The following is a 23,465-nucleotide window of genomic DNA, read 5'->3' on the forward strand; positions in this document are numbered from 1 at the left end:
TCTTTGAGGGGTAACAATGAATTTGGGCTGAGGATTACAACACGATTCAGCATTTATAGAACGATTCGACACAAATTTGCCTCATAAAACAGTGTTTTGATTTTTTAAATGAATAAACCAACCTGAAGCCATCTCTTTTGTAAAATAAGGATGAGGGTAGGTTGGGGTGGAGGTGGAAATGCGTCTTTGAAAAGAAGTTGCCAAAGAGGAAGACACCAGGAGTCACCCAAATGGAAAAAGCATTCTGACAAGCAAGCATTCGCTGACACCCAGAGAATAATACAGCTTCTGTTTCAGTTTCGCCCATAATCAATCCAATTTTTTGTAATGGTAAATAGCATCTACTAATAGGGTTATTGTGAATGTTAAGAAAATTAACCACATTGATAAAAGCAGCTACTTTATTATTAAAATATTTATATTAGTGACACACATTATAAATTCACTTAAAGCTGATAATGAATCATGGTGACAGAACATTGTTTTAATTTCTCCCCATTCACAGCCCTGTGAACTCTGGTGATTACCACTTATTGCCTCTACGGAGTTCCCAACTTTGGCCTTCAACTAGCAAGGAATAGATAAGGGGATTTCAGGGTATACATCTAATGCATCATTAGCATAAAAAGAACCGAGCGCACTATACTTTACAGTCTTGCTGACTGTGGGAGGGTAGGGAATGTTAATAAGAGTTGGGACGCCCAAACTGAAACCCTGATTTGCACTTCCTTGTGCACACGGTCCGAAGCTCCTCCGCAGGAATCCCGCGTTGGACACTGGAGGCACTATGGGCGTCTCGCAGGGAGACTCGGGAGCCAGCGGGGAGACCAGGCCTGTGCACGCGCGCCCCCTGGCGGCGACTCATCGCCTGCCCGTACGCCGTGGCACGCCGGGAAGTGAAGGAAAAGCGCGTGGGGCCGCGGGGCCGCGGGGCGGAGCCTGTCGCAGCCCGATGGATGGCGACGTGCCCGGCTTCTTGCTGGCCCTCCAGGCTCGGGGCAGACCCGAGGCGGTTCGGTCGCGGGTGCAGGAGCAGGAGTTACGACAGTGGGGCCTGACGGGTGAGTGGCTCGGGGACCGCCCGGAGCGCTGACCCGGTTGGGGCGCCGGCGGGGGGGAGTTCCGGGCCGCCGCGAGACTGAGGCGGGGCCGGGCCTGGGGATCGGCGGGTCGGCGGCGGGGACCGTGGGAAGTGAGAAGTCGCAGTCTTTGCGGAGACGGCGCCCGCATTTCGACTGTGCGTCCCGGTCGTCTGCGACCGGCCACGCGGTCTTAGCTGCTTCCGGGCGCCTCTGAAAATCGCATTGCACTTTAGGTTTCCTTCTCCGTGGACTCTGCGCGCGCGGTCGTGGGACAGACCGCCCTGAGCCCGCCTTCCCCGAGCCCGTCCTCCCCGACGCTGGACTCGGACGCACGCGGCAGACGCTGTGTCACGCCGCCCCGTCCCCGTCCCCGTCCCCGTCCCTGTCCCCGTCCCAGTCCCAGTCCCTGTCCCCTCCCCCTGCGCCCGACCTCCGGGTTCTCCGCTGGAGACGCAGCGGTGCAGTGCGGCGGCGGAGTCGCTCATCTGGACCGGGGTCAGGGTCCAGTCGGTATTCACGACTTTACCGAAATACCTTGGAGAGTGCGCCCTTGGGTGCTCAGTAGGGATGAGCAAAAGGCATGTGAGCCGACCCAGAGTTTCTAGGCTAGCGAAGGAGCGCTCTTAAAAGTATAAGCAAGTACTTGTTTAGCTCACGCTGTGCTAAACACCACGGCAGTCAGAGGTTATTCTCGAAGGGGTGCAAGTGGAAGGGGTGCCGTGTTTAGCCTAGAAGAGGTGCAGGTGAGTGGAAAAGGCGCAGATGTGAGACGAAGGCCTGTCCCACCTTCAGTCCCAGAGTTCAGAGGCGTGTATAATTCCGTTCAAGTATGAGATTGTGGAGCAACCTTTGTTTTCGGCATATTTTAAGGTATACTTTTTGTTGTATGTAGTTCAGCATGCTGCAAGTGCCGACTGTCACAGCTTCCTGATTGCTGGAATTATAAACTTGGGCCAACACACCCGGCTTGAAGTGTGTGTATTTATGTGTTGCCCGTTCTTCCAAGTGGTGTCAGGAATGGTAGCTTCATAAGCGTGTGAGAGAGGTCTCAGCAAGGTGTGCACATTGATAGTCAGCGGCAGGTCGTAAGAAACATCCTTGTGAACTTGTGTGGTTTATTGAGGCGAGTGGGCAAGAGATTGCAGGCTTGCGTGGATAGGATAGTGTGTGTAAATACAGAAGATTACTGTATGGGAAACATGAAGGGGAAAATGTGTTTATTAACTGGTAATAAGGAAGGAGGGAAACAAAACAAAAGTAACCAAAGGAATAACTGCTGATTATTCTAACTTGTAATTTCTATTTCTGTTTGTCAAAATAAATATTTTCCGTCTCTGTTGTTTTTGATTTTATTTTAAAAAATCCAGGCTGATTTTTTCTTTATTACAGAATACATGTTCTCTGCAAAACATTTGAGGAAATAGCCCATGGGTTAAAAAAAAAAAGAAATTTTAATTTCCACAATCCTATTAATTGTTAACATGTTTTCTATCCTGCTGGTCATTGGTGTGTGTGTATGTGGTGTGTTACGTGGGTGTGAATCTCTAGTTTCCTTTCTTTCTGGGGGGAGTAGGGAGCACAAAAATAGGGTTTTATTATATACCTTTTTTAAATCATGATTTTGGGTGATTTCATATAATAATGTTCTGTAGTTTATCTGGTCCTTCTTAGGTATTTACTTAGGTTTCATATTTTTTTTTTTGCAATTGTGTGAAATTATATCCACAAAGATAATGGAATTTAATACTTAAGAGTCAACTGCAAAAAACAGAATTGCTTTAGGTAGGATTTAACATAAGGTATTAAGTCACCACAAAATTGTTGAAGGGCTGGAGAACTATTCTCCAGGTTTAGCTTCACCAACAACTGCTTAATTAATACTAACAAATGTCTTTATAAGTAAATATTTATTGTGGTATGGATTCTTAATCCCTCAAAGGCAGTATTTTTAAAAGAGAATGTGGAAAATATTTGTACATATCTTTATTCATCCAACATGCTGGTATTTCCTAAATTGAGAAGTCAAAATTGCCCTTTTATTGTTTAAGTTAATGTTTATTTGGTTACTAGTAATGATGGACATTGGATATTTTGGATCTTTGAATTAGAAAGGTATTTGTGACCTTTTCTTTTTTTGTGTGTGGGGATACTGGGAATCAAATTCACGACCTTGTGCTTGCTAGGAAGATGCTTAGGATGCTGTGCTATATCCTCAGCCCTATGTGACCTTTTTCTTTCTAGAATATGCAGACCTATCTCTTCATGATTTTTTTCACTAAATGTTATCTCTGAGGAGCAGGCAAGGCACTCTACAATCTGGAGGTTAGAAAACAAATGACTACTTTTCCCAGACTCCTTGTGATTCTGTGGTAACTTGACTCTAGCCAAATGGAGATTACAAAGAGAAGCACCACAGAAGTTGGGGAGAATTTGGATTTTTCAGCTTCCCTCTTAACTGCTACTTTGTTGGGAAGTATGTGAAGCATCTGTTTTGCTGTCATGGATTGCAGCAGAGGTGATTAGATCTAGAGCTGACAGTTGGTGCCATGGGCTCCTGGTTGGTTCCTGGCTTCCTAGTCAGAGATAGACTTCTTTGGTGAGCCAGTTCGGTGATACAGATTCAGCAGTTGTTGGTGAAACAAAACCTGGAGAGTAGTTCTTCAGCCCTTTCAACAGTTTTGTGGTGACCTAATTTCTTACATTAAATCCTATCTATCTAAGGTAATTCTGGTTTTTTGCAATTGACTCCTAAGTGTTAAATTCTGTAATCATTGTGGATATAATTTGATATCATTTTTAAAAGTTAAACTTTTTACTATATAATTCAAGATTCACATGCAGTTGTAAGAAATAATACAGCAGGATCTGTGTAACCTCTACTTAGTTTTCTCCATGGCAGAATAGTGACATCTTGTAAAACTATAGCAGGGTCACAGCTTCAGTGTTGACACTGACACAGTCAAGATCCAGAACATTTCCGTCTCTACAAGAATTCCTCCAGTGGCCCTTTGTTTGCTACATTCACTTATCGTCTACCCCATCATTTCCTTAACTCCTGAAGACTGCTTGTCTTTTTATGGTGTTGTCATTTTTGAAAATGATATGTAACTTGTATCATATGTTTTGTAGGGATTGACCTTTTTCTTTTTTTTTATGGTTATCTATCTTATACACTTAGATATAAATGCAGTTATATTCTTTAGAGCACTTTCTTTTCCTTTCTTTTGTACAACGACAATTACACGTTTTAGGTTTTATTACTCCCACAGTTCTTATTACTTTTTTTTGAAGAGAGTAAAACCAAATGTTTACAGAACAGAGTCAGTCAAATCAAAAGGATGGACATAATACATGATGTAAAAACAAAATACTAGGTGATCAACAATGGTTACCATACTGCCTGTTGCATTCTTAAAAAGAATTGCCTATATCATCAGTTATAATAAAATTGAACAAAACAGTAAAGAATAAAACCAAAACATTGGAGACATTACAGGACTTTAAAAGAAGATAATAGTCAATCGGAATGGGCGTCATAATGAATCTTATTGTCTTCACAGTTTTGCCTATACTTTCGAACTTGGTACTATCAAGCAAAGCAGAATAGAGGAAAATCAGCCAAAGCAAGAGGTGAGGACTATACAGGGTTTCAAATCAAGTTAATAGGAAATTAAAGTAGGTTACTATAATGTATCCTGCTATTTTTTATTTTTCCCTTAATTAAAAGGATAAAAATAAAAAAGTAAATAATTTTTTAAAAAAGGAGATTTAGATAAAAGAGGGCATAACAACAAAACAGTGCAGGTCAAAGCATAACCATTTAATGTTTCACAAGATATCCTGACATAAAAGTAGTTACCATAGTGTCTCTTTCCTTGAAATCTCTGAGTATAACTTCGTATACTGTAGCACCAAACATATCAAGACAATGTAAAACCATTCAAGAGAATGACAGTATTATAGGGTATTTAGAACCAACTATCAGAAAGTGAACAATGGTTTCTGTATAATCTCCTTGTCTATAAAAGTTTTTGCTTATATTATCACATATAATAAAATCCAATAAGGTACAACCTGTTAAGACCGATAGAGACAGAAGAATAAAAGCTTGATGGGACTTCAAAGCAAGATGATGCTAAATCAGCACTAGTTATTATGATGTCTTGTTTTCTCCAAAATAGCTGTTCCTACCATCCAATCTTCTCTGCCTCATTTCTGTTGAACTCTTTTTCTGTCGTTTGTTGTCAGTTTGTCTTTTTCATTTTGCTTTCTGCTTCAGTCATTGTGGCCTCTCTGCCACTGTTTCTGAAGTCTTGGTATTTTCCTTTTTTAGAATATCCTGCAGTATTCTCTGTAGAGTTGAATTGGTGGTTGCAAATTCTCCTAGTTCCTCTTTATCCTGGAAGCACCTTGTTTTTCCATCAATTTCTAGGGACAGTTGTGCAGGATATATCAATCTTGGCTGGAGGTTGTTATCTTTCAAAGCTTGAATTATTTCCCCTCACGCTCTTTGTGATTTGATGGTTTGTGCCAAGAAGTCAGCTGTAATTCTGATGGGTGTTCCCTTGTAAGCGATCTGTTTCTTGTCTCTGACGGCTTTTAGTATTCTGTTTTTATATTGGATTTCTGGAATTTTGATTATTATATGCCTGGGTGTAGCTCTGTTTGGGTTGTAGGTGGCTGGGATCCTGGATCCTGTATGCCTCATACATCTGAGTATCTTTACCTTTTGCTAAATTAGGGAAATTCTCTTGGATTATTTCTGTGAATAGCTTTTGTAGTCCATTTGTTTGTGTCCCTACTTCTTTTTTTATGTTCTTAATTCTTAAGTTATAGATCCTCTTATCATCTTCTAGCCTTTGTATTATTGCTGTTTGTTTTCTTGTTATTTTTAAGAAGTTTTTCATTTCATGCTCCCAAATTACAAATCAGCCCTCCAGTTCAGATAATCTATCCTTAGTTTCTTTCAGGCTGTTATGCCAGCTTTCGATAGAGTTTTTAGTTTCCTGGTAATCTCTTTGAACCTGCTTCACGTATTCTATGTTTTCTCTATTTTCTCCATCAAACAATTCTCCCCTTTTTTTTCTGTTCTTCAATTCCACCATCTGTTTTTCCTTGGGCGGTGCTTAGCATTTCTCTAACTATTCTACTTATATCTTGCTTTATTTCATTAAATACTTCATTTTTAAACTCGTTTATGAGGCTCTGGAGATATCGCTTTATGTCTTTTGTACCGTATCTGATATTGCATGTTTTCTGTCTTCCTTTGTGTTTCCCTTTCCTGGATCAGTGTTCTCAGGATTTGGGCCTGAGGACCCTTTCTTGTTGCTTCCTCTTCCCATACTTTTTGTTCCTTCCATACAAGCGAATGTAAGAGGCCCAATTTTTTTCTCTTTGTTGGTTACGGTTTGTTTGAATTGCACCGGCTAGGTGTTCCTGCCCACTGCGTTATACTAGGGAGACACAGACCTGGGCAGCCTCTGCTGGGCCTGCCCCTCCAGGTCAACCTATCGAAGGCTTCACCGCTAGGGTGCACCTCCATGCACTGGGACCTGGTTTGGGCTAGCCTACTGGGTCTTAGTCAGTGGCGTCATGCAGACCAGGCACTCCCCACCAATCCCGCTTGAGAGGGGAATATGTGACTAATGTCACTGCAGTGTCCTGTTCTGGCAAGTCTGCCTGGTCCCAGTATGTCCTTTGCTGGAGCCTCCTACTCTATGAAAGGGTCCCCATCCGCTCACTCACCGCAAGTTGATGTAGGGCTCCCTACTAGTCCCGCTCTCAACTCTGTTCGCAGATTCCTGCTCTCAGAGCTTTTGCGCGTCTCTCTCCCTGCCCAGCAGACTTAGACGCAGCAGCCGCAGCAGGAAATTCAAATTGCGGCTTCCAGTGGCACGGGTTCTAGCTTCCGTGCTGAGATTTTATCTGTTCCTGTTATAGCACCAGGATTGGATTTCCAGTTGGTTTCTTTTAGCTTAGTTCATTCCTGGGTTGGCAGAGTGTATCTCCCCTTGCTTAGGACTCCTCGTACCACACCATTCCTGGATTTTAAGTGGGGTATCTCAGAGAGCCTCTGTAGCTGCTGCTGTCTATCTGCCATGTTCTTCCGGACGGGATTCTTCACTCAGCTGGTAATTCTCTGGGAATTCCTTCTCCATCACCACCTCCTCCTCCTGCTCCTTCTCCTCCTCCTCTTCCTCCTCCTTCTTCTCCTCTTCCTCTTTCACTCCTCTTCCCCCTTCTCTTCCTTTTGTTAAGTAATATTACAAAATTTGGATTATTGCGGTTTACTTATCCTTCACCTTCTGAGAATATGTGAGTTGTTTCTTTGGCTTTTGGGAAAAGAAAAGAGATGTTCATAAGTATATATATACAAGTTTTATGTGAAAATAAACTTTCATTTCTTTGGGATAAATAGGTCAAGTGGTGGGTTGTATGTTTAATTTTTAAACTGCCAGACTATTGCTGGAGTGCATATCACATGTCCACCTGCAAGATATGCATGATCTAGTTTCTGAGACCTTTCCAATGTTTGACTAATATGTGTGCAATGGTATCTCATCATAGTTTTAATAAATTTCCCTGCTGGCTAATGTTATTAAAACCTGTCTGATATACATAACTTCTTTATGATTTTTCTCATTTTTAAATCAAATTGTTTTTTCATTGTAGAGTTTTGAGAGTTATTAGAATTTTCCTCAGATATATGGTTTATAAAAGAATTAAATTTTGACTAAAATTCATCAATTAACCAATTTTCCCATATGTGTATTTGGAGTCAGTGTCTTGCTATGTAGTTCAGGCTAGCTTTGAACTTACTATATGGCTCAAACTGGCCTCAAACTCATAGTGATCCTCCTGCCTTAGGCACTTGAGGGCTGGGATTACAGGCATGGACCACACTATGTATGGTCAGTTTTTCCTGTTTTAGATGGTAAGGTGGTTTGGGATGTTAGATGTATGTTAAATCCTATCTAAGGTAACTCTGGTTTTTTGCAATTGACTCTTAATTGTTAAATTCTGTAATCATTGTGGATATAATTTCTTATCATTTTTAAAAATTAAACTTTTTATTATATAATTCATATATAATAATGATATAATAACTATATAATATATAATTCATATATAATTTTTATTATATAATGCCTTGCCTCCTCCTAGATAGATCTATATGGCATATGTAACACATGGAGGGGCCAGCAAAGGCCCTCAGATTTGTGTAAAAGCAACACTGTGTGGAATTTATTATGCTTAGAGTATAGGCAGGCAGAAAGTGGGATAAGACCATTGGCCCTGAGCAGAGAGAATTGTGTCCTTTTCCCAGGGACAGAAAGACGAAGGCAAGGACATTGGACAGGTAGATAAGAAGTATCTTTGGTCCAAGTTCCCTGGTAGTCTTTGCACATCAATGGGCAGCCTTTGAAATGTAAATTCTCAGGTGTCTTCCCATGTCCCCAAGACCTGCAAAATTCTTGTCCCATCTTCTCTCCTTTCCTGTGCTTGCCATGACAACTTCAGTACTGTGCTGAGTTCCCTACAGAGCACTACTTCTGCTGGCAAGCAGGTGGGGGGCTGAAGGAGTCTGTGTGTGTGTGAGAGAGAAAGAGAGTGTTTGTGTGGTTCTAGGGGTCAGACTCCGGGGCGCTTCACCACTGAGCTACATCTCCAGCCCTTCTTAGTTGTTTTTTTTTTTTTTTTTGAGACAGGGCCACACTGTGTAGTCTAAGTAGGACTTGAACTTGGATCCCGTTACCCCAGCTTCCTACAGTGCTTAGATTATAGGTGTGTGCCACTACACTTGTCTAGAATTAAGTTCATGTATTAGTCATCCTCATTTCATTGGGACAACATACCTATACCCACAACTTAAACAAGAAAAGGTTTATTTTAGATCATGTTTAAGAGGTTTCAGTCTATGATCAGCTGCTTCGGAGACAAAAACATCAGAAGGTCATAGTAGAGATAAACTTCAAAATATCACAGCCAGGAAACAGAGAGACAGGGTCAGGGACAGGAACAGAGAGAAGAAAAGAGAGCAGTACTCTTCAAAGGTGCATTATTACTCTCAAGTGGGCCTCACTTTCTAATTGTCTGTTCAGTTATGAATTCATCAGCGAATTAATCCAGTTACCTTCCTAAAGCTTTGCCTCTGAACACATGAACCTTTTGAGTGACGTTTTGGATATAAACCATAGCATTAGTCCCTAACCCCCAAAAGACTCTTGCCCATCATCTCACTGTGCAAAATATGTTCAGCCCATCTCCAAGAGTTGCCAAACTCTTAACAATTGCAAGTCAAGTCCAAAGTCTTCTTTTGAGACCTAAGGCAAATTTTTAGCTTTGATCCTGTATAAAAATAAAAAAGAAAGTTAAATATTTCCAGCATACAATGGCATGGAGTAAACAGTACCATTCCAAAAGGGAGGAATTGAGGCCTAGAAAGGAATTGGACCAAACCAAGACTGACACTCAGCAAGGGCAGTTGTTAAATCCTCTAGTTCATGTCCAGCACCTGATAGGAAGATGTGAGCTGCGAAGGCCACGGGCAACCTGACTCTTACCCCCTTGCCAGCTGGAGCCCGCATGACCTCTCTCATGAGCTTCCCCTGTTTGCTGCCTGCAGCTTTTTTCAGCAGACGTTTTCCTTAGATCTCAGCTCCCTGGGGTCCCCATTGCTTCATGTTTTTATTCTCATAGCTTCATGCTTTACTAGCTATATTGTTAATTCCAAACTACCTTTTAATCACACTTACTCACTGCCACTCAAAGCTGTAGTATAGTCTTCCACTGTTACGTCAGTCAATTTAGGATTTGGCCTCATTACTGCCTGAATCTTATACTAGCGTTCATTCCAGAAATGAGGCATTGCTGACGCAGCTCTCCTCCATATTTGAGGCCAATAGCGTTGTATCTTTGTGGTCCTCACCCTCTCTAATCACAGCTGGTAAATGTTCTCTCCTAAGGATTCGTATGATTAGATTGGCCCACTTGGATAATTTCAAAAAATCTCCCATCTCAAGGCCTGTAACCTTTGTTGTATCCATAGAGTCCCTTTGCCATGTAAGATAACATACTTACTAATCTTGGAATCAGGAGATGGATTGTGCCTTTAAGGGGGCAATTGTTTTGCCTATGTTTTACTTTTGATGTATAATTATATTTGAAATGAGTTTTTTTGCCATCCTTGTGTGCTGTTAAATAGCCATTGTGAAGCATGATTTCCATTTTTAGCCCTGCATCTCTCTGTTGAAGCATGATTTAGTATAATCATCTCCATTTTCCTTTAGTGTGTTTGGCAAATTTAGATGGGTGTTATTAAGTAGGCAAATGTACAGTCCACTTGTTGTTCATTAAATCTTAAAACTTGACCTATCTATATGCTAAAGTGTTTGCTTTTGTATTTGCTGTATTTTCCATTTCTAGGAATTCATTTACGCCCTTATCAACTGGAGGGAGTCAATTGGCTAGCCCAGCGCTTCCACTGTCAGAATGGTTGCATCCTGGGAGATGAGATGGGCCTGGGTAAGACCTGCCAGGTATGTTACTATGGACTGTGCACTGTTCCCTGCCCTGATGTACTTCCTCACAACTCATTACCATCTTTAGCTGGTAGCTGCGATATGTAATTTTATAGTAGGTTGTGAAATATGTAAACATTTAAGATGTCAAAACCTTGGAGTTGATTTTTATAGTTGTGGGGATGGTTGTGTCACTACCCTTGTCTTATCTGGTATCTGTGAGAAGACATTTATGGGTTAAAAGTGCATTTAATGGCTCAGGCACAATACTTTTCTCTATGTAAAGCGAATATTCCTTCCCAGGAATCAAGTTGATCCTGATGTCCATAGCAAAACTTTACATAGTTAATGGGATTGCTTATAATAATACCATACAAGTCTCCCTTCCTTGCTTGGGGTGTTTGGCATGAATTCTCTGGTGTTGCAAACAGGACAAAAGAAAACAAACTTTTGAAAGTTTCTTGGCAAGACAAACTTTACTTCTGCAGAAAGGTAAACAGCCAGATAACTCAAGCAGGCACAGAGTGGGCAGCCCATCTGGGTTTTATTCCTGATAGGCTATTGCCTCTGTGGGAATGTAGTCTTACCTGATGGCTAGTTTAATGAACTTGTGGTTGCTAGCAGTACAAATTCTGTGTTCTTAAAAGCCCTTTGTTACAGAGTTTTATGGAAGGTGGACAGGTAGGTAGCTCTTTGCCTCAGGTTTTCAAGGAACAGTAAAATAAGCATGTGTACATTTTACAAAAATAGCTTTTTTTTTAATAAAATGGAGATATTTGTATCTTCTTTGACAGAAAGGACTACTTTTTTCTCACAGGAATGGGGCTGTTTTTCATTTCATTACCATGGTAGAGTGGTACAGTAGAAGTACGCACTGTTTTTCCTAATATATCTTGACCATCTGCCTTAAAAGGAAGCGAGATAGAGCCTAAAGACCTGGGGAGTCCAGTGTGGCCTCTTGGGCATTACTAAGCAATTGGTATGTTGAGATTGATGTTTCTGTCAGGATGAGTAGCAGCACTGCTCTGGATTGACAGATGTTTTTAGTGGGCTTGGATGAATGAAAAGTCTAGTAGTCATGACATCTCTTAGGTTAATCACTCAAGGTTTACTTACCTATAGGATAGCAAAGAAGCCAATGCCTCAGAGGCAACTTGTTCAGGTGAAGTGGAGATACAAATTTTGCATTCCCAAAGAGGCTTTATCAGTGAAAGGCTTTAGCCAAAAAAAGCTTTAGAATGAGCCAAGATCTCATCAACTCAACTATCTCCTCTAAGGCTCACCTTATATACATAAATTTTAAGCTGGAGCAGTTCTGCAGATAGGCTAGTTTGACGATGTGTTTGAGACTATTTAAGCCGGGTGTATCTTGTCAACCACACACTGAGATATTTCACTTAACCACCTTTCACTTTCTCAGGCTAATCTGTCTGTCATTTGTACATTCCTGAACTGAGAATTGTGGAATTAGATCAAAGCTCAGTTTTTTGGATTTCTCTGGCAGCTCATTTAGGAGGCTCTTGGACCCATCAAGGGCCATTCCTGCACTCCTTTGCATCAGTTAGTAGCATCGTCCTGTTGACTTTATTCAGAGCCAGAAATTCTACATGTCCTTAGCCTTTCCAGCTTTCCTTCAAAAATCCCTCAAAATACCAAGTATAATGGCTTATACCTGTAGTCCCAGCAGGCTGAGGCAGAAGGATTACATGATGAGGCTAGCTTGCAATACATAGTGAGACATTCTCTTAGAACAAAACAAAATGAAACAAAACAAATCCCTAAAAACATACTACCTCCACATTGGTTTCATTTAAAGCTTGTTCAGAATTTTTTGTATCTATATCATAAACAATATTGATCAGTAATTTCTTAAAATATTTTTGTCTGATTCCAGTATCGAGTTAAAGCTGGCCTCAAAATGAGTTGAGAAATATTTCCTCTTCAGATTTCTGGAAAAGTATATATAGAATTGGTGTTGTTTCTTCCTTCCTTAAATGTTTGGTAGAATTCACTGGTGACTTCAGGTTGTTTTGCAAACAAATCTGGTTTATGGTAATGAAAGATAAACTTTCTCTAAATTGGATTCTCAGGGAAAGTGAAACAGAATGTTTTTAATACAGTTAAATCACTTATTAGAGGTTGCTGTAGGCATAGTTTGTGCTGGGAAGCTATAGATAATTTATAAAGAAAATTATTTTCATTATAAGATTAATACCATATTTAAAGAATTAATCATGTCACTCTAGACACAACTATAAGTAGCAATGTGTGTTACAACTATAGTGTGGTATAGTTCATATAGTTTGTGTTTTGTTAATCTAATACTGCTATTGAAATTTTACATTTCATTTACTCTTCACAATCATTATTTTCAGCTGCATATATATTTCATCAAGGGAACTTATTATAATTTACTTGAATGTTCTACAGAGGTGAACTGGTGAATTCTTCCCTTTTTTGGGGATATTTAATCTTGATATGAACATCTTTGTGCACATAGCTTTCTTTTTTTTTAAGTAAATACTTTTTTTAATGAATGAGGGAGAGATTGAGATAAAAGAGGACATAACAACATAACAATACAGGTCAAAGCATGATAGTGTCAGCTTCACCACCAAATAACCCGAGTAGTTACCAGAGTGTCTTTTTCCTTGAAATATTTGAATATAACTTCGTATACTATAGCTTCAAACATATCAAGTCAGTGTAAAACCATTCAAGTGGATAAAAGCATTGTAGGGTATTTAGAACCAGCTAACAGAAAACCAACAATGGTTTCTATATTGTCTCTTTGCCTATAACAATTTTTGTTTATACTATCACATATAATAAAATCCAGCAAGATACCTCATGATAAAACCAATGGAGACAGAAGAGCCATAGTTTGGTGGGGCTTTAAAACAAGATGATAGTAAATCAGCACTAGCTATTATGATGACTCATTTTCTTCAAAATAGCTGTTCATTTCATCACAGGCAATAATATCAAACAGCCCAGAATAAAGCCATTCCAGTTAATAAGTGAAAACTTTATAAGGCTTCAAGGCCACATAATGGGGAATCATGATTACCACATACTTTTATATATTTGAATCATTACTTACATTAGGGAAACTATTCGGTATTCACACATGCGAAATTGATTTATTTCACTTATGAGTATGGTCTCAAGCTGCGCCCATTTATTGATAAATATCTCAATGTGATCCTTCTTTATAGCTGAGTAATACTCCATTGTATAGAAATACCACAACTTTTTTAAAATTATTTTTTATTTTAAAGACATTAAGACAAAACAGGACATAACAGAGCAGATCAGAACATAACAATGTAAGTAACACAATATTTCACCAGAAGACAACCCATAATTAACAGTAACTACCATGATGTCACTTTCTTTGAAATACTTGAGTATCAAACATAACAAAATAGTATAAAAACATTTAAGAGAATGAGAGTATTACAGTGTTTTCAGAACCAAATAACAGAAAACAAACAATGGCTACTATATTATCTCATTGTCTATAGGAAATTTGTTTATACATTCACATGTAATATAATCCAATAAGGTACAACATGATAGAGCCAATGGAAATAGAAGAGCCAGAGCATGGTAGGACTTCAGAGCAAGATGATATTATATCAGTACTGGCTATTATAATAACTTGTTTCCCTCAAATTAGCTGTTCATACCATCACAGATAATAAAATAAAAACACAGGACAAACACATTATAACTGTGACCATTATAAGGCTTCAAAACAATGTAATGGGGATTCATGATTACTCTAAACTCTTACGTACTCTTACTGTTTCTTACACTAGGGAGACTATACAGTATTTATACATGTGAGTTTGATTTATGTCGCTTATGAGGATGGTTTCAACTTGCACCCATTTATTAGTAAATATCTCAATGTGATCATTCTTTATAGCTGAGTAGTTCTCCATTGTACAAAAATATCACATCTTTTTTATCCATTCCTAAGTTGATGGACACCTAGGTTGCTTCTAAGATCTGGCCACTACAAATTGTACTGCTACGATCATGAGTGCACATATAACACCGTAGTATGATGCCCTCAGCTCTCCTGGGAACATGCCCAGAAGTGGAATAGCTGGGTCGAATGGGACCTCCAATCCCAGATTTTTGAGGAATCTCCAGACTGACCTCCGTAGTGGATGCACCAGTCTGTACTCCCACCAACAGTGCAGGAGATTTCTTTTTTCCCCACATCCTCTCCAGCATGTGTTGTTGGTAGTTTTCTTGATCCTGGCCATTCTTTCAGGAATGAGATGGAATCTCAGTGTCGTTTTAATTTGCATTTCTCTAATGACTAACGATGATGAACATTTTTTCATGTATTTATTTGCCATTTGGAAATACCACAACTTTTTTATCCATTCCTCAATTGATGGACACTTGGGTTGTTTCCAAGATCTGGCGATTACAAATTGTGCTGCTATAAACATAGGTGCGCATATATCACTGTGGTATGATGCTTTCAGTTCTGGGAATATGCCTAGAAGTGGAATAGCTGGAACAAATGGGACTTCCAATCCCAGCTTTTTGAGAAATCTCCAGACTGACCTCCACAAAGGTTGTACCAGTCTACACTCCCACCAACAGTGTAGGAGAGTTCCTTTTTCCCCACAGCCGCTCCAGCATTTGTTGTTGTTGGTTTTCTTGATCCTGGCCATTCTTTCAGGAGTGAGATGGAATCTCGGTGTGATTTTAATTTGCATTTCTCTAATGACCAATGATGATGAACATTTTTTCATGTATTTATTTGCCATTTGTATTTCTTCATCTGAGAAGTGCGTATTCATCTCAGGTGCCCATTTTTGGATTGGATCTTTGAATTTTGGGGGTCTGAGTTTTTTTAATTCTTTATATGTTTTAGACAAAAGTCTCTTGTCTGAGGGGGAGTTCACTAAGATCTTTTTCCAGTTTGCAATCCCAATTTGTGGGGTTTCTTTTCTCTATGCTGGAGATTTCTTTTGACTTGCAGAAACTTTTTAATAAGAGGTGGTCCCAGTTATTGATTCTGGGAAGTATTTCCCATGTGGTTTGAGTCCTGTTCACGAATTCTCTACCTACCCCTATGTCTTCAAGGTTTCTACCCAATTTGTCTTCCAATAGATTTAGTGTTTCTGTTTTAATATTCATATCTTTGACTCATTTAGATTTTAATTTAGTACATGGTGATAGACATGGGTCTAGCTTTAGTTTTTGGCAAATGGAGAGCCAGTTTTTCCAACACCATTTATTAAAGAGACTGTCGTTCTTCCAGTGAACCTGCTTGGTTCCTTTATCAAAGATAAGGTGGTTGAGTGTGTTTGTAGTTGTGGTTGTATCTTCTAATCTATTCCATTGATCTTCGGTTCTGTTTTGATTCCAGTACCATGTTGATTTTACTACTGTTGCTTTGTAGTGTAACTTCAGGGATTGTGATGCCTTCTGCCTTGCTTTTGCTGCTTAGAATTGCCTTTGCTATTCTAGGTCTCTTCTGGTTCCAGATGAATTTTAGGAGTGATTTCTCTAGATTTATAAGGTATGTTGATGGTATTTTTATTGGGATTGCATTGAATCTGTATAACAGTTTTGGGAGAATGGCCATTTTCACAATGTTTGTTCTTCCTATCCATGCGCAAGGGATGTCTTTCCATTTTCTGAGATCATCTTCAATTTCTTTTTTCAGTGTATTATAATTTTCCCTGTATAGGTCTTTCACTTCTTTCGTAAGAGTAATTCCTAAATATTTCATTTTTTTGCTTACTAGTGTGAAGAGTGCAGTTTCTCTGATTTCCCTCTCTGTGATTTTGTTGTTAGTGTATAGGAATGCTATTGATTTCTGAGTATTGATTTTGTATCCAGCTACATTACTGAATTTATTATATCTAAGAGTCTTTCAATGGAGTTTAGGGGGTCTTCTATGTAGAGTATCATGTCATCTGCAAACAATGATAATTTAACTTTTTATTTTCCTATCTTTACCACTTTTATTTCTCTCTCTTCTCTAATTGCTCTGGCTAGTACTTCCAGTGGTGATGAAGGACATCCTTGTCTTGTGCCTGATTTTAAAGTAAAGGCTTTCAATTTTTGGCCATTTAGTATGATGCTGGCTGTTGGTTTGTCATAAATGGCCTTTATTATATTGAGGTAAAGACCATCTATTTCAATTTTCTGTAAAGTTCTTATCATGAATGAATGTTGGACCTTATCGAAGGCTTTTTCTACATGTATAGAAATGATCATGTGATTCTTACTTTTGGCTTTATTGATATGGTGGATTACATTTATTGATTTACGTATGTTGAACCATCCCTGCATTCCTGGGATGAATCCCACTTGGTCATGGTGTATAATCTTCTTGATGATTTGCTGCATCCTATTTGCCAATATTTTATTGAGGATTTTTGCATCTGTGTTCATTAGGGAGATTGGTCTATAGTTTTCTTTTTTAGTTGGGTCTTTCTCAGGTTTTGGTACTACAGTAATATTTGCTTCCAGGAATGACTTAGGAAGGATTGCTTCCCTTTCAATTTCATTGAATAGTTTGAGGAGTGTCGGCATTAGGTCTTCTTTGTATTTCTTGTAGAATTCTGCAGTGAATCCATCTGTGCCTGGGCTCTTCTTGGTGGGTAAGGACTTAGTTACATTTTCAATTTCATTAATAGAGATTGGGTTATTCAGCAGTTTTACATCCTCTTGATCTAGCTTTGGTACTTCATATGTTTCTAAGAATCTTTCTATTTCTTCTGTGTTATCAAACTTTTGAGAGTAGAGGTTTTCGAAATAGGTGTTGATGATCTTCTGTATTTCTATTGGGTCTGTAGTGATTTCTCCTTTTTCATTTCTTATTGCATGAATTTGAGCTTTTTCTTCCCTTTTTTTAATAAGGTTGGCTAGGGGCTTATCGATTTTATTTATTCTTTCAAAGAACCAACTCTTTGATTTGTTGATTCTTTGGATTGTTTTCTTAGTCTCTGTTGCATTGATTTCTGCTCTGATTTTTATAATTTCCTCCCTTGTTTTGGCTTTGGGCTTGACTTGCTCTTTTTCTAGCTGTTTGAGGTGTAGCATCAAGTTATTTATTTGTATTCGTTCTGTTTCCCTGATGTGGGAACTCAGTGCAATAAATTTTCCTCTGAGGACGGCTTTCATTGCATCCCACAGATTCTGGTAAGTTGTATCTGTATTTTCATTTTCTTGTAGGTATTGTTTAATTTCTTCTTTAATTTCCTCTGTGACCCACTGATTACTCAATAGTGTGTTATTCAGTTTCCATGTGTTTGTGGGATTTTTGCAGTATCTTTTATCATTAATTTCTAATTTCAAAGCACTGCACATGGGTTTCTTAATAGAGTTATAGCTTAGGATAGAGTTCTCATGGAAGTAGCTTGGCATTTAGGAATGGAAGTGCCTCACACATTTTTGTTTTATAAGAAGTGTTTTTTTTCTGTGTATCACAGCTATTTTCAAGTCATAAATATATGTGGCATCTCTTGACATATGCCCATTTGGCTTTACAAAGATCATTTTGTATCCATATTTCAGCTTATGAGGATAATTTATTGTCTGTTTTTGCTGTTTGAATGTATGCTCCAGGAGAGCAAGGAGTTTTGTTTACTGTTGTTTAGCAGAAGCTTAGCTCTGTTCAGCTAAGATGATCTTATACATGGGAGGTGGAAACATAGTAGGGGAAGGAGAGAGGAAATTACAGAGGGAAGAATTTAAGAATCGAGGAAAATATCTTTAACAGATGAGCCGGCAAGCAGCAGGCTTATTTTTAGGTCATTTTGGGGCGAGGGTCATTTTTACAACCTCTCTTGGCATATCTGGCTTTTTGTTTTTAGACTATTCCTAGTGTTGCTCATTAAATGCTTTGTTTTTATTGATTTCTATTTTTCCTTTGCGTTAAAGGTCCAATTATATAAATATCGAGCCTCATTTTTGTTAGTACTGAAATAACTTAAGAACATAAATTCCTTTGGCAAGTTTACTGAGGTTTACAAGATTTTACTCTAGGAACGGATTACTCTCCGAATGTGTAGAAGATTGTACATAATTTCTTTGTAAAGTGAGACATAAATAAGTTGTGTTCCCTGCAGCTACGAGAGCTTTCTGCTTGTTTCTCATGGGGAAATCTGATCAAAACTGCCTTCTTCTGTGTTCCAGACTATTGCTCTCTTCATTTACTTGGCAGGAAGACTGAACGATGAAGGACCATTTCTGATTCTTTGTCCCTTGTCTGTTTTGAGCAACTGGAAAGAAGAGATGCAAAGGTACAGAAGTAGATTTGGCTGAAACTTGAATGTTTATGTTGGCTAAAATATTTTTCTAGATGGTGTATAAAATATGATTAAAAAGTCACTTTGCCGTAATCAGTGAGTTTAGTGTTTCAGAAAGCTCTGAACTGAAGCAGTGTAAGTAGGCTCTGAGGATCTGATAGAGGGAGGAACCAGTTGATGTTATTGTTGTTACCTGGCAGTTCAAAAATCAGTGCTTATTTTAAAAATTTTGCTGAACTAATGGAGAAAGGAACCATTTTTTTCTTTGTAATGGCATAGGAAATAACATGGATAAAAATAGTTTTATTTTTAGAGCCAGCACAAGAGCCTCTTAGACTTGGCCCTTCTTATACAGGACTTTACCCCAAAGTTTAACCATTCCTATAGGTAAGGTTTAAAGCCTCAGGACTTTTTCTGGGTATGGGTTATAATAGTAAATTTTCTTTTACTGGGACAAAGTACCTGAGACCCACACTTGAAAGGAGAGTTTTCGATTGTCTTATGGTTTTAGAAGTTTTGGTCCACAATCACCTAGCTTCAGGGCAGGACCATCATGTTGAAGGAGTGGCAGAAGAAAGCTGCTCACTTCCTGGTAGCTGGAAACAGGAAATAGAGCCAGGGAACAGCACCAGGGAAGAGTTGGCTAAGGCTCAGATATAGTACCAATGGTCAGGCCTCTGGGACCCGCCTAGACATACATGTAAGTGTGGTCTTCCAATCCCCTAGGTGAAACCCAAAATCAATCAGGTTGACAATCCAGCAGTCAGCTTAACTGTCCGAGAGCACAGGAGGTCTTCACACTACAACGTAACTTTCCAGATACGCGTACCCTATTCCATGGCTGTGGTATTTGGGTTTATTTGCCTCTCTCTTTTCTTGGATTCAGATGTGCTCCAGGTCTTTCCTGTGTAACATATGCAGGTGACAAGGAGGAAAGGGCCCACCTTCAGCAAGACTTAACAGAGGACTCTCCTTTTCATGTGCTGCTGACTACTTATGAGGTATTCATTTGTTTCTCTGTGGCAGGAACTCCTAACCTGGGACCTTTATAAATTCTCAGATCCCACTGAAATTATATTTAACTTGTTTTGATAGCATACATTTTCTGAAAGGAGAGTCTGTCTTCATTATATACTTGAAGACAAACTGACAAAAAAAAGTGAAGGATCATTGTGCTTCAGTTAGGTTTCTTTTCTTCTCTTGCCTAGGCTCAAGGGGGAAGCTTTCCCAGAGAGGCAGTCCTTGAGTTGCTCTTGGTTAATGAACAGAAAGGCAGGCAGGATGGAAAGGGTTTTGTATATTGAGGCATCATATCTACTGGAGGATAGGAGTGGAGGACGCAAAGTCTTGATCTTTGGACTAAGACTGGGTCACTATAAGTGAGACTTTCTCCTTAGTCATTCTTTCTTTCTACTTGAACGGTAATGCTAGACATTATACTCAGGAGCTGGTGTGTGGGTGTAGTGGTTCATGTGTGTAATCCCAGTACTCAGGTGGCTGGGGCAGGAGAATTATGAGTTTGAGGCCAGCCTGGACTACTTAGTGAGACCCTGTTTCAAAAAAAACAAAACAAAAAAGAAAGTAAGAGGAAAAAACAAAAATTATGCTCAGAACTCTTTTTTAAAAAAACTTACTGAACAAGTAAGATATATTCAGTACCAGTGTTTTTAATCTGTCTTCTTTAATTTTTCAGATTTGCTTGAAAGATGCATTATTTCTAAAATCGTAAGTAAGTTGTACTACTTCAGAAATTGTAGACTGTGTCATGGAAGTCATCTTGCCTTCACGTGCTTCTTTCCTGCCTTCTTTTGTGTGTCTTCTGTGAGTTTTCTCTAAGAAGAGGCAGATGTTTCAGCCTCCTGTGTTGTGTAGCCTTTTACTCTTTCGCTGTGTGTGCTTGGGTTAGTTACTTAATCTCCAGGACCTTCAGCTTCTTCAGTTGTGAAATGAGGATAATTAAAGTTCTTACTGTGGGTGGCTTTTGTGAAACATAAAATGAAAAATGCTTGTTTGGTTAATAGATATTAGGTAGTTTATATTGCAACTTGCATAGACACAGGGACTGTTGTTCAGAGATTTTTATTATACTGTAGGAGGTGAATCATTTAAATCCTTTCATGGACATAACTAAGTGCAGTAGTAGACAGTACTACAGAATTAACTTTTTAAAAAGGGAATTTGAAATACATTTCTAATTACTTAATTTTGGGGCCTCGTATTCACTCACAAAGTACCAGAAATTGAGATTTAACTATTGGTTATATTATATAGTCACATTAGCAGCTGCAAAATTAAAAAGCTACGTTAAGTAAGAAAGAAAGATTCGTTGGCAGTTTCATTTCCTGTAACCTGTGTAGTTATGACATAGTGAAGTTGGAATTCTGCATCTTTAATGTTCAGAAATTATTGTCTTCAAAGTGCTTCATCAATATTTACATTTTTTTCTCATCCAGGTTTTTTGAGTGAATTTATGCTTGTATCACCTTGAAGTACTAAAGGTTAGGATGTAGATTTTGTGACTTCCGTCTAATATTTTGTTTTATCAGTTTCATTTAGGTGAGCATATTATCTTTTCTGAAGAGTATATGCTCTCCCTATATATTTATTTAAATTTTATTTGATTTTTGTGGCACTAGGGATCAAACCCAGGGTCTTACACATGGTAGGCAAATGTTCCACTACTGAGTCATTTCTTCAGCCTGTTTTTAAAATTCCTAACATCCTGCTTACACTTGATGAAGTCTTCCTGGAAAGGAACTGTTTTGGGAGTTATTGATAATTCCAGGAAAGTAAATCATAGCAGTATGCTAAGACGGCGTGAAGTCCAGTAGAGGGATAACAAGGACATAGATATTCACAGAACAATGCAATATGTGAGAAGTCTCCAAAGACAACAACATTGGGACATAAGTGTTGTAAAGTACATTATATAAATTACTCCATTTCAACTACATGAAAATCCAGGTAGGCAGGCAAGAACCTTAGGAACAGAGAAGCATTTGTAGAGTTGACCCACAAAATCCCAACAACATAGGTGTATTCTTTTAATGTGTTTGTCAAGGTTCTATGTTTATTACTGTATTGTACATTCTGAAAATAGCAAGGAAACACAATATAATTTCTGTACCAGTTAGAGAGTTATGGACAGTAAAGATGGCACATGATGATCATATGAAAACATTGAAGTGTATTGGACAGTAGACTTGTAAAATCTTTGGATCACAGATTAGGAGCTATCTCATTAGACTTCCCATTCAAACTTGGGGTTTCTTCCACTTCTTCCTCTCCATAGAGGGTTTCTCTCTTGTCTAAGTACTTATGCGTACTAGGCAGGTACTCTATCACTATACCGCATCTGGCTTTAAAGTGCCTTTTGATGATGTTTTTGACATACTTTCTTGTCTGTCTGTCTGTTTCTCCCTTCCCACCTACTTGCCTGCTTGCCTGGCTTCCTTTATGGCTTCCCTCCTGTCTTCCTACCTTCCTTCCCTCTTTTTTTCTCCCCTCACAGCTTGTCCCCCCCCCCTTGTCTCCTGTATCCTCTCCTCCCCTTTCTCTATACTGAGGATTGAACGCAGGGCCTTCTCACAGAGCAAGATCTCCGCCCTTTTTTATTTTGAGATAGGATCTTACTGAGTTGTCAAGGCTGGCCTCAAACTTGTGAACCTCCTGCCACAGCCTCTCAAGCATGAGATTTGCAGGCATTTACCACTTACATGACTGAAACTTCTTGAGTGATTGCTATTCTTACCCATCACACTATAAAATATGCTTTGGCAGCAGATACTCATGGCCTTTACATTTATAAATGCAATGGATATATCTTCATGGATATCTTTGATACTGTTCTTGATTGTGGTGATTAGTTCATCACTTCTCCACTTTGAAACCTACATCTTTTGCTACTATGACATCACTGTCTCTGATTTTTCTTGTCATTTTGTTCAGTTCTACTTTTAGGACCTTGAGCAAGTCACTTAATTTTTTTGAATTATAGTCTCCATGGTGGCACAATTATGTCTATTTGCCATATTCTTTTGGACCAAATAACATATAAAACTGTAAGCTCAGTGTCTGGCATGTGGTAGAAAGTTATGTTTTCTTTTCCTTCTGTCTGGCTCTTTTCCTTTTTGTATATGTCTTTCCCACCTTAGGAAAAATTCCTTTTACTACCTTTTCCAGATGTTGCCTTATGTACACAGCATCCTCTCTGATAGGTAGGCATTTCTTTCTTTCTTTCTTTTTTTTGTCTTTTTCCTTTTTATCAGTACCGGGGATCAAACTCACAACCGCCTGCTTGCAAGGCAGGTGCTTATGCCACTGAGCTAAATCCCTAGCCCCGGTAGGTATTTCTAAAAGAGGGCTTACTGTTAGTCTTTCTAACAAAGGTTGTAGTTTTGTTTAACACTTGGTTGTGAGATGTTTGGATGAGTCAGACAAAGCTGAAAGCTTGGATTTTCTTTCACAGCTTCTCTTGGAGTGTTCTTGTTGTGGATGAAGCTCACAGATTGAAAAACCAAAGCTCTCTGCTGCATAAGACACTTTCAGAGGTAAGTTTCCATGGTCAT

At 39.0% G+C, this 23,465-nt stretch overlaps 1 protein-coding gene across 4 annotated transcripts in view; it reads left to right on the forward strand.

Annotated features, from left to right (window-relative positions):
• Nucleotides 1–900: 900 nt before the first annotated feature.
• The window catches only part of Chd1l (chromodomain helicase DNA binding protein 1 like), a 93,587-nt gene continuing 71,022 nt past the window's right edge, over nucleotides 901–23,465 (forward strand). For 3 of the 4 annotated variants that reach the window (XR_010049893.1, XR_010049894.1, XM_063256753.1), the window contains exons 1-6: nucleotides 901–1,061; nucleotides 10,509–10,621; nucleotides 18,785–18,891; nucleotides 19,784–19,898; nucleotides 20,591–20,622; nucleotides 23,366–23,447. Coding sequence is in view for 2 of the 4 variants with exons in the window: in XM_063256753.1 (XP_063112823.1) it covers nucleotides 953–1,061; nucleotides 10,509–10,621; nucleotides 18,785–18,891; nucleotides 19,784–19,898; nucleotides 20,591–20,622; nucleotides 23,366–23,447 (558 nt within the window). In the remaining 2 variants the exon portion in view is untranslated. The remainder of the gene's footprint in view (nucleotides 1,062–10,508; nucleotides 10,622–18,784; nucleotides 18,892–19,783; nucleotides 19,899–20,590; nucleotides 20,623–23,365; nucleotides 23,448–23,465) is intronic. The other variant, XM_063256762.1, reaches the window with a different exon arrangement.

Source organism: Cavia porcellus, unplaced genomic scaffold (assembly GCF_034190915.1).
Source record: "Cavia porcellus strain 051 isolate PalLab524CR breed Dunkin Hartley unplaced genomic scaffold, mCavPor4.1 scaffold_1, whole genome shotgun sequence".
NCBI classification, from domain to species: domain Eukaryota; kingdom Metazoa; phylum Chordata; class Mammalia; order Rodentia; family Caviidae; genus Cavia; species Cavia porcellus.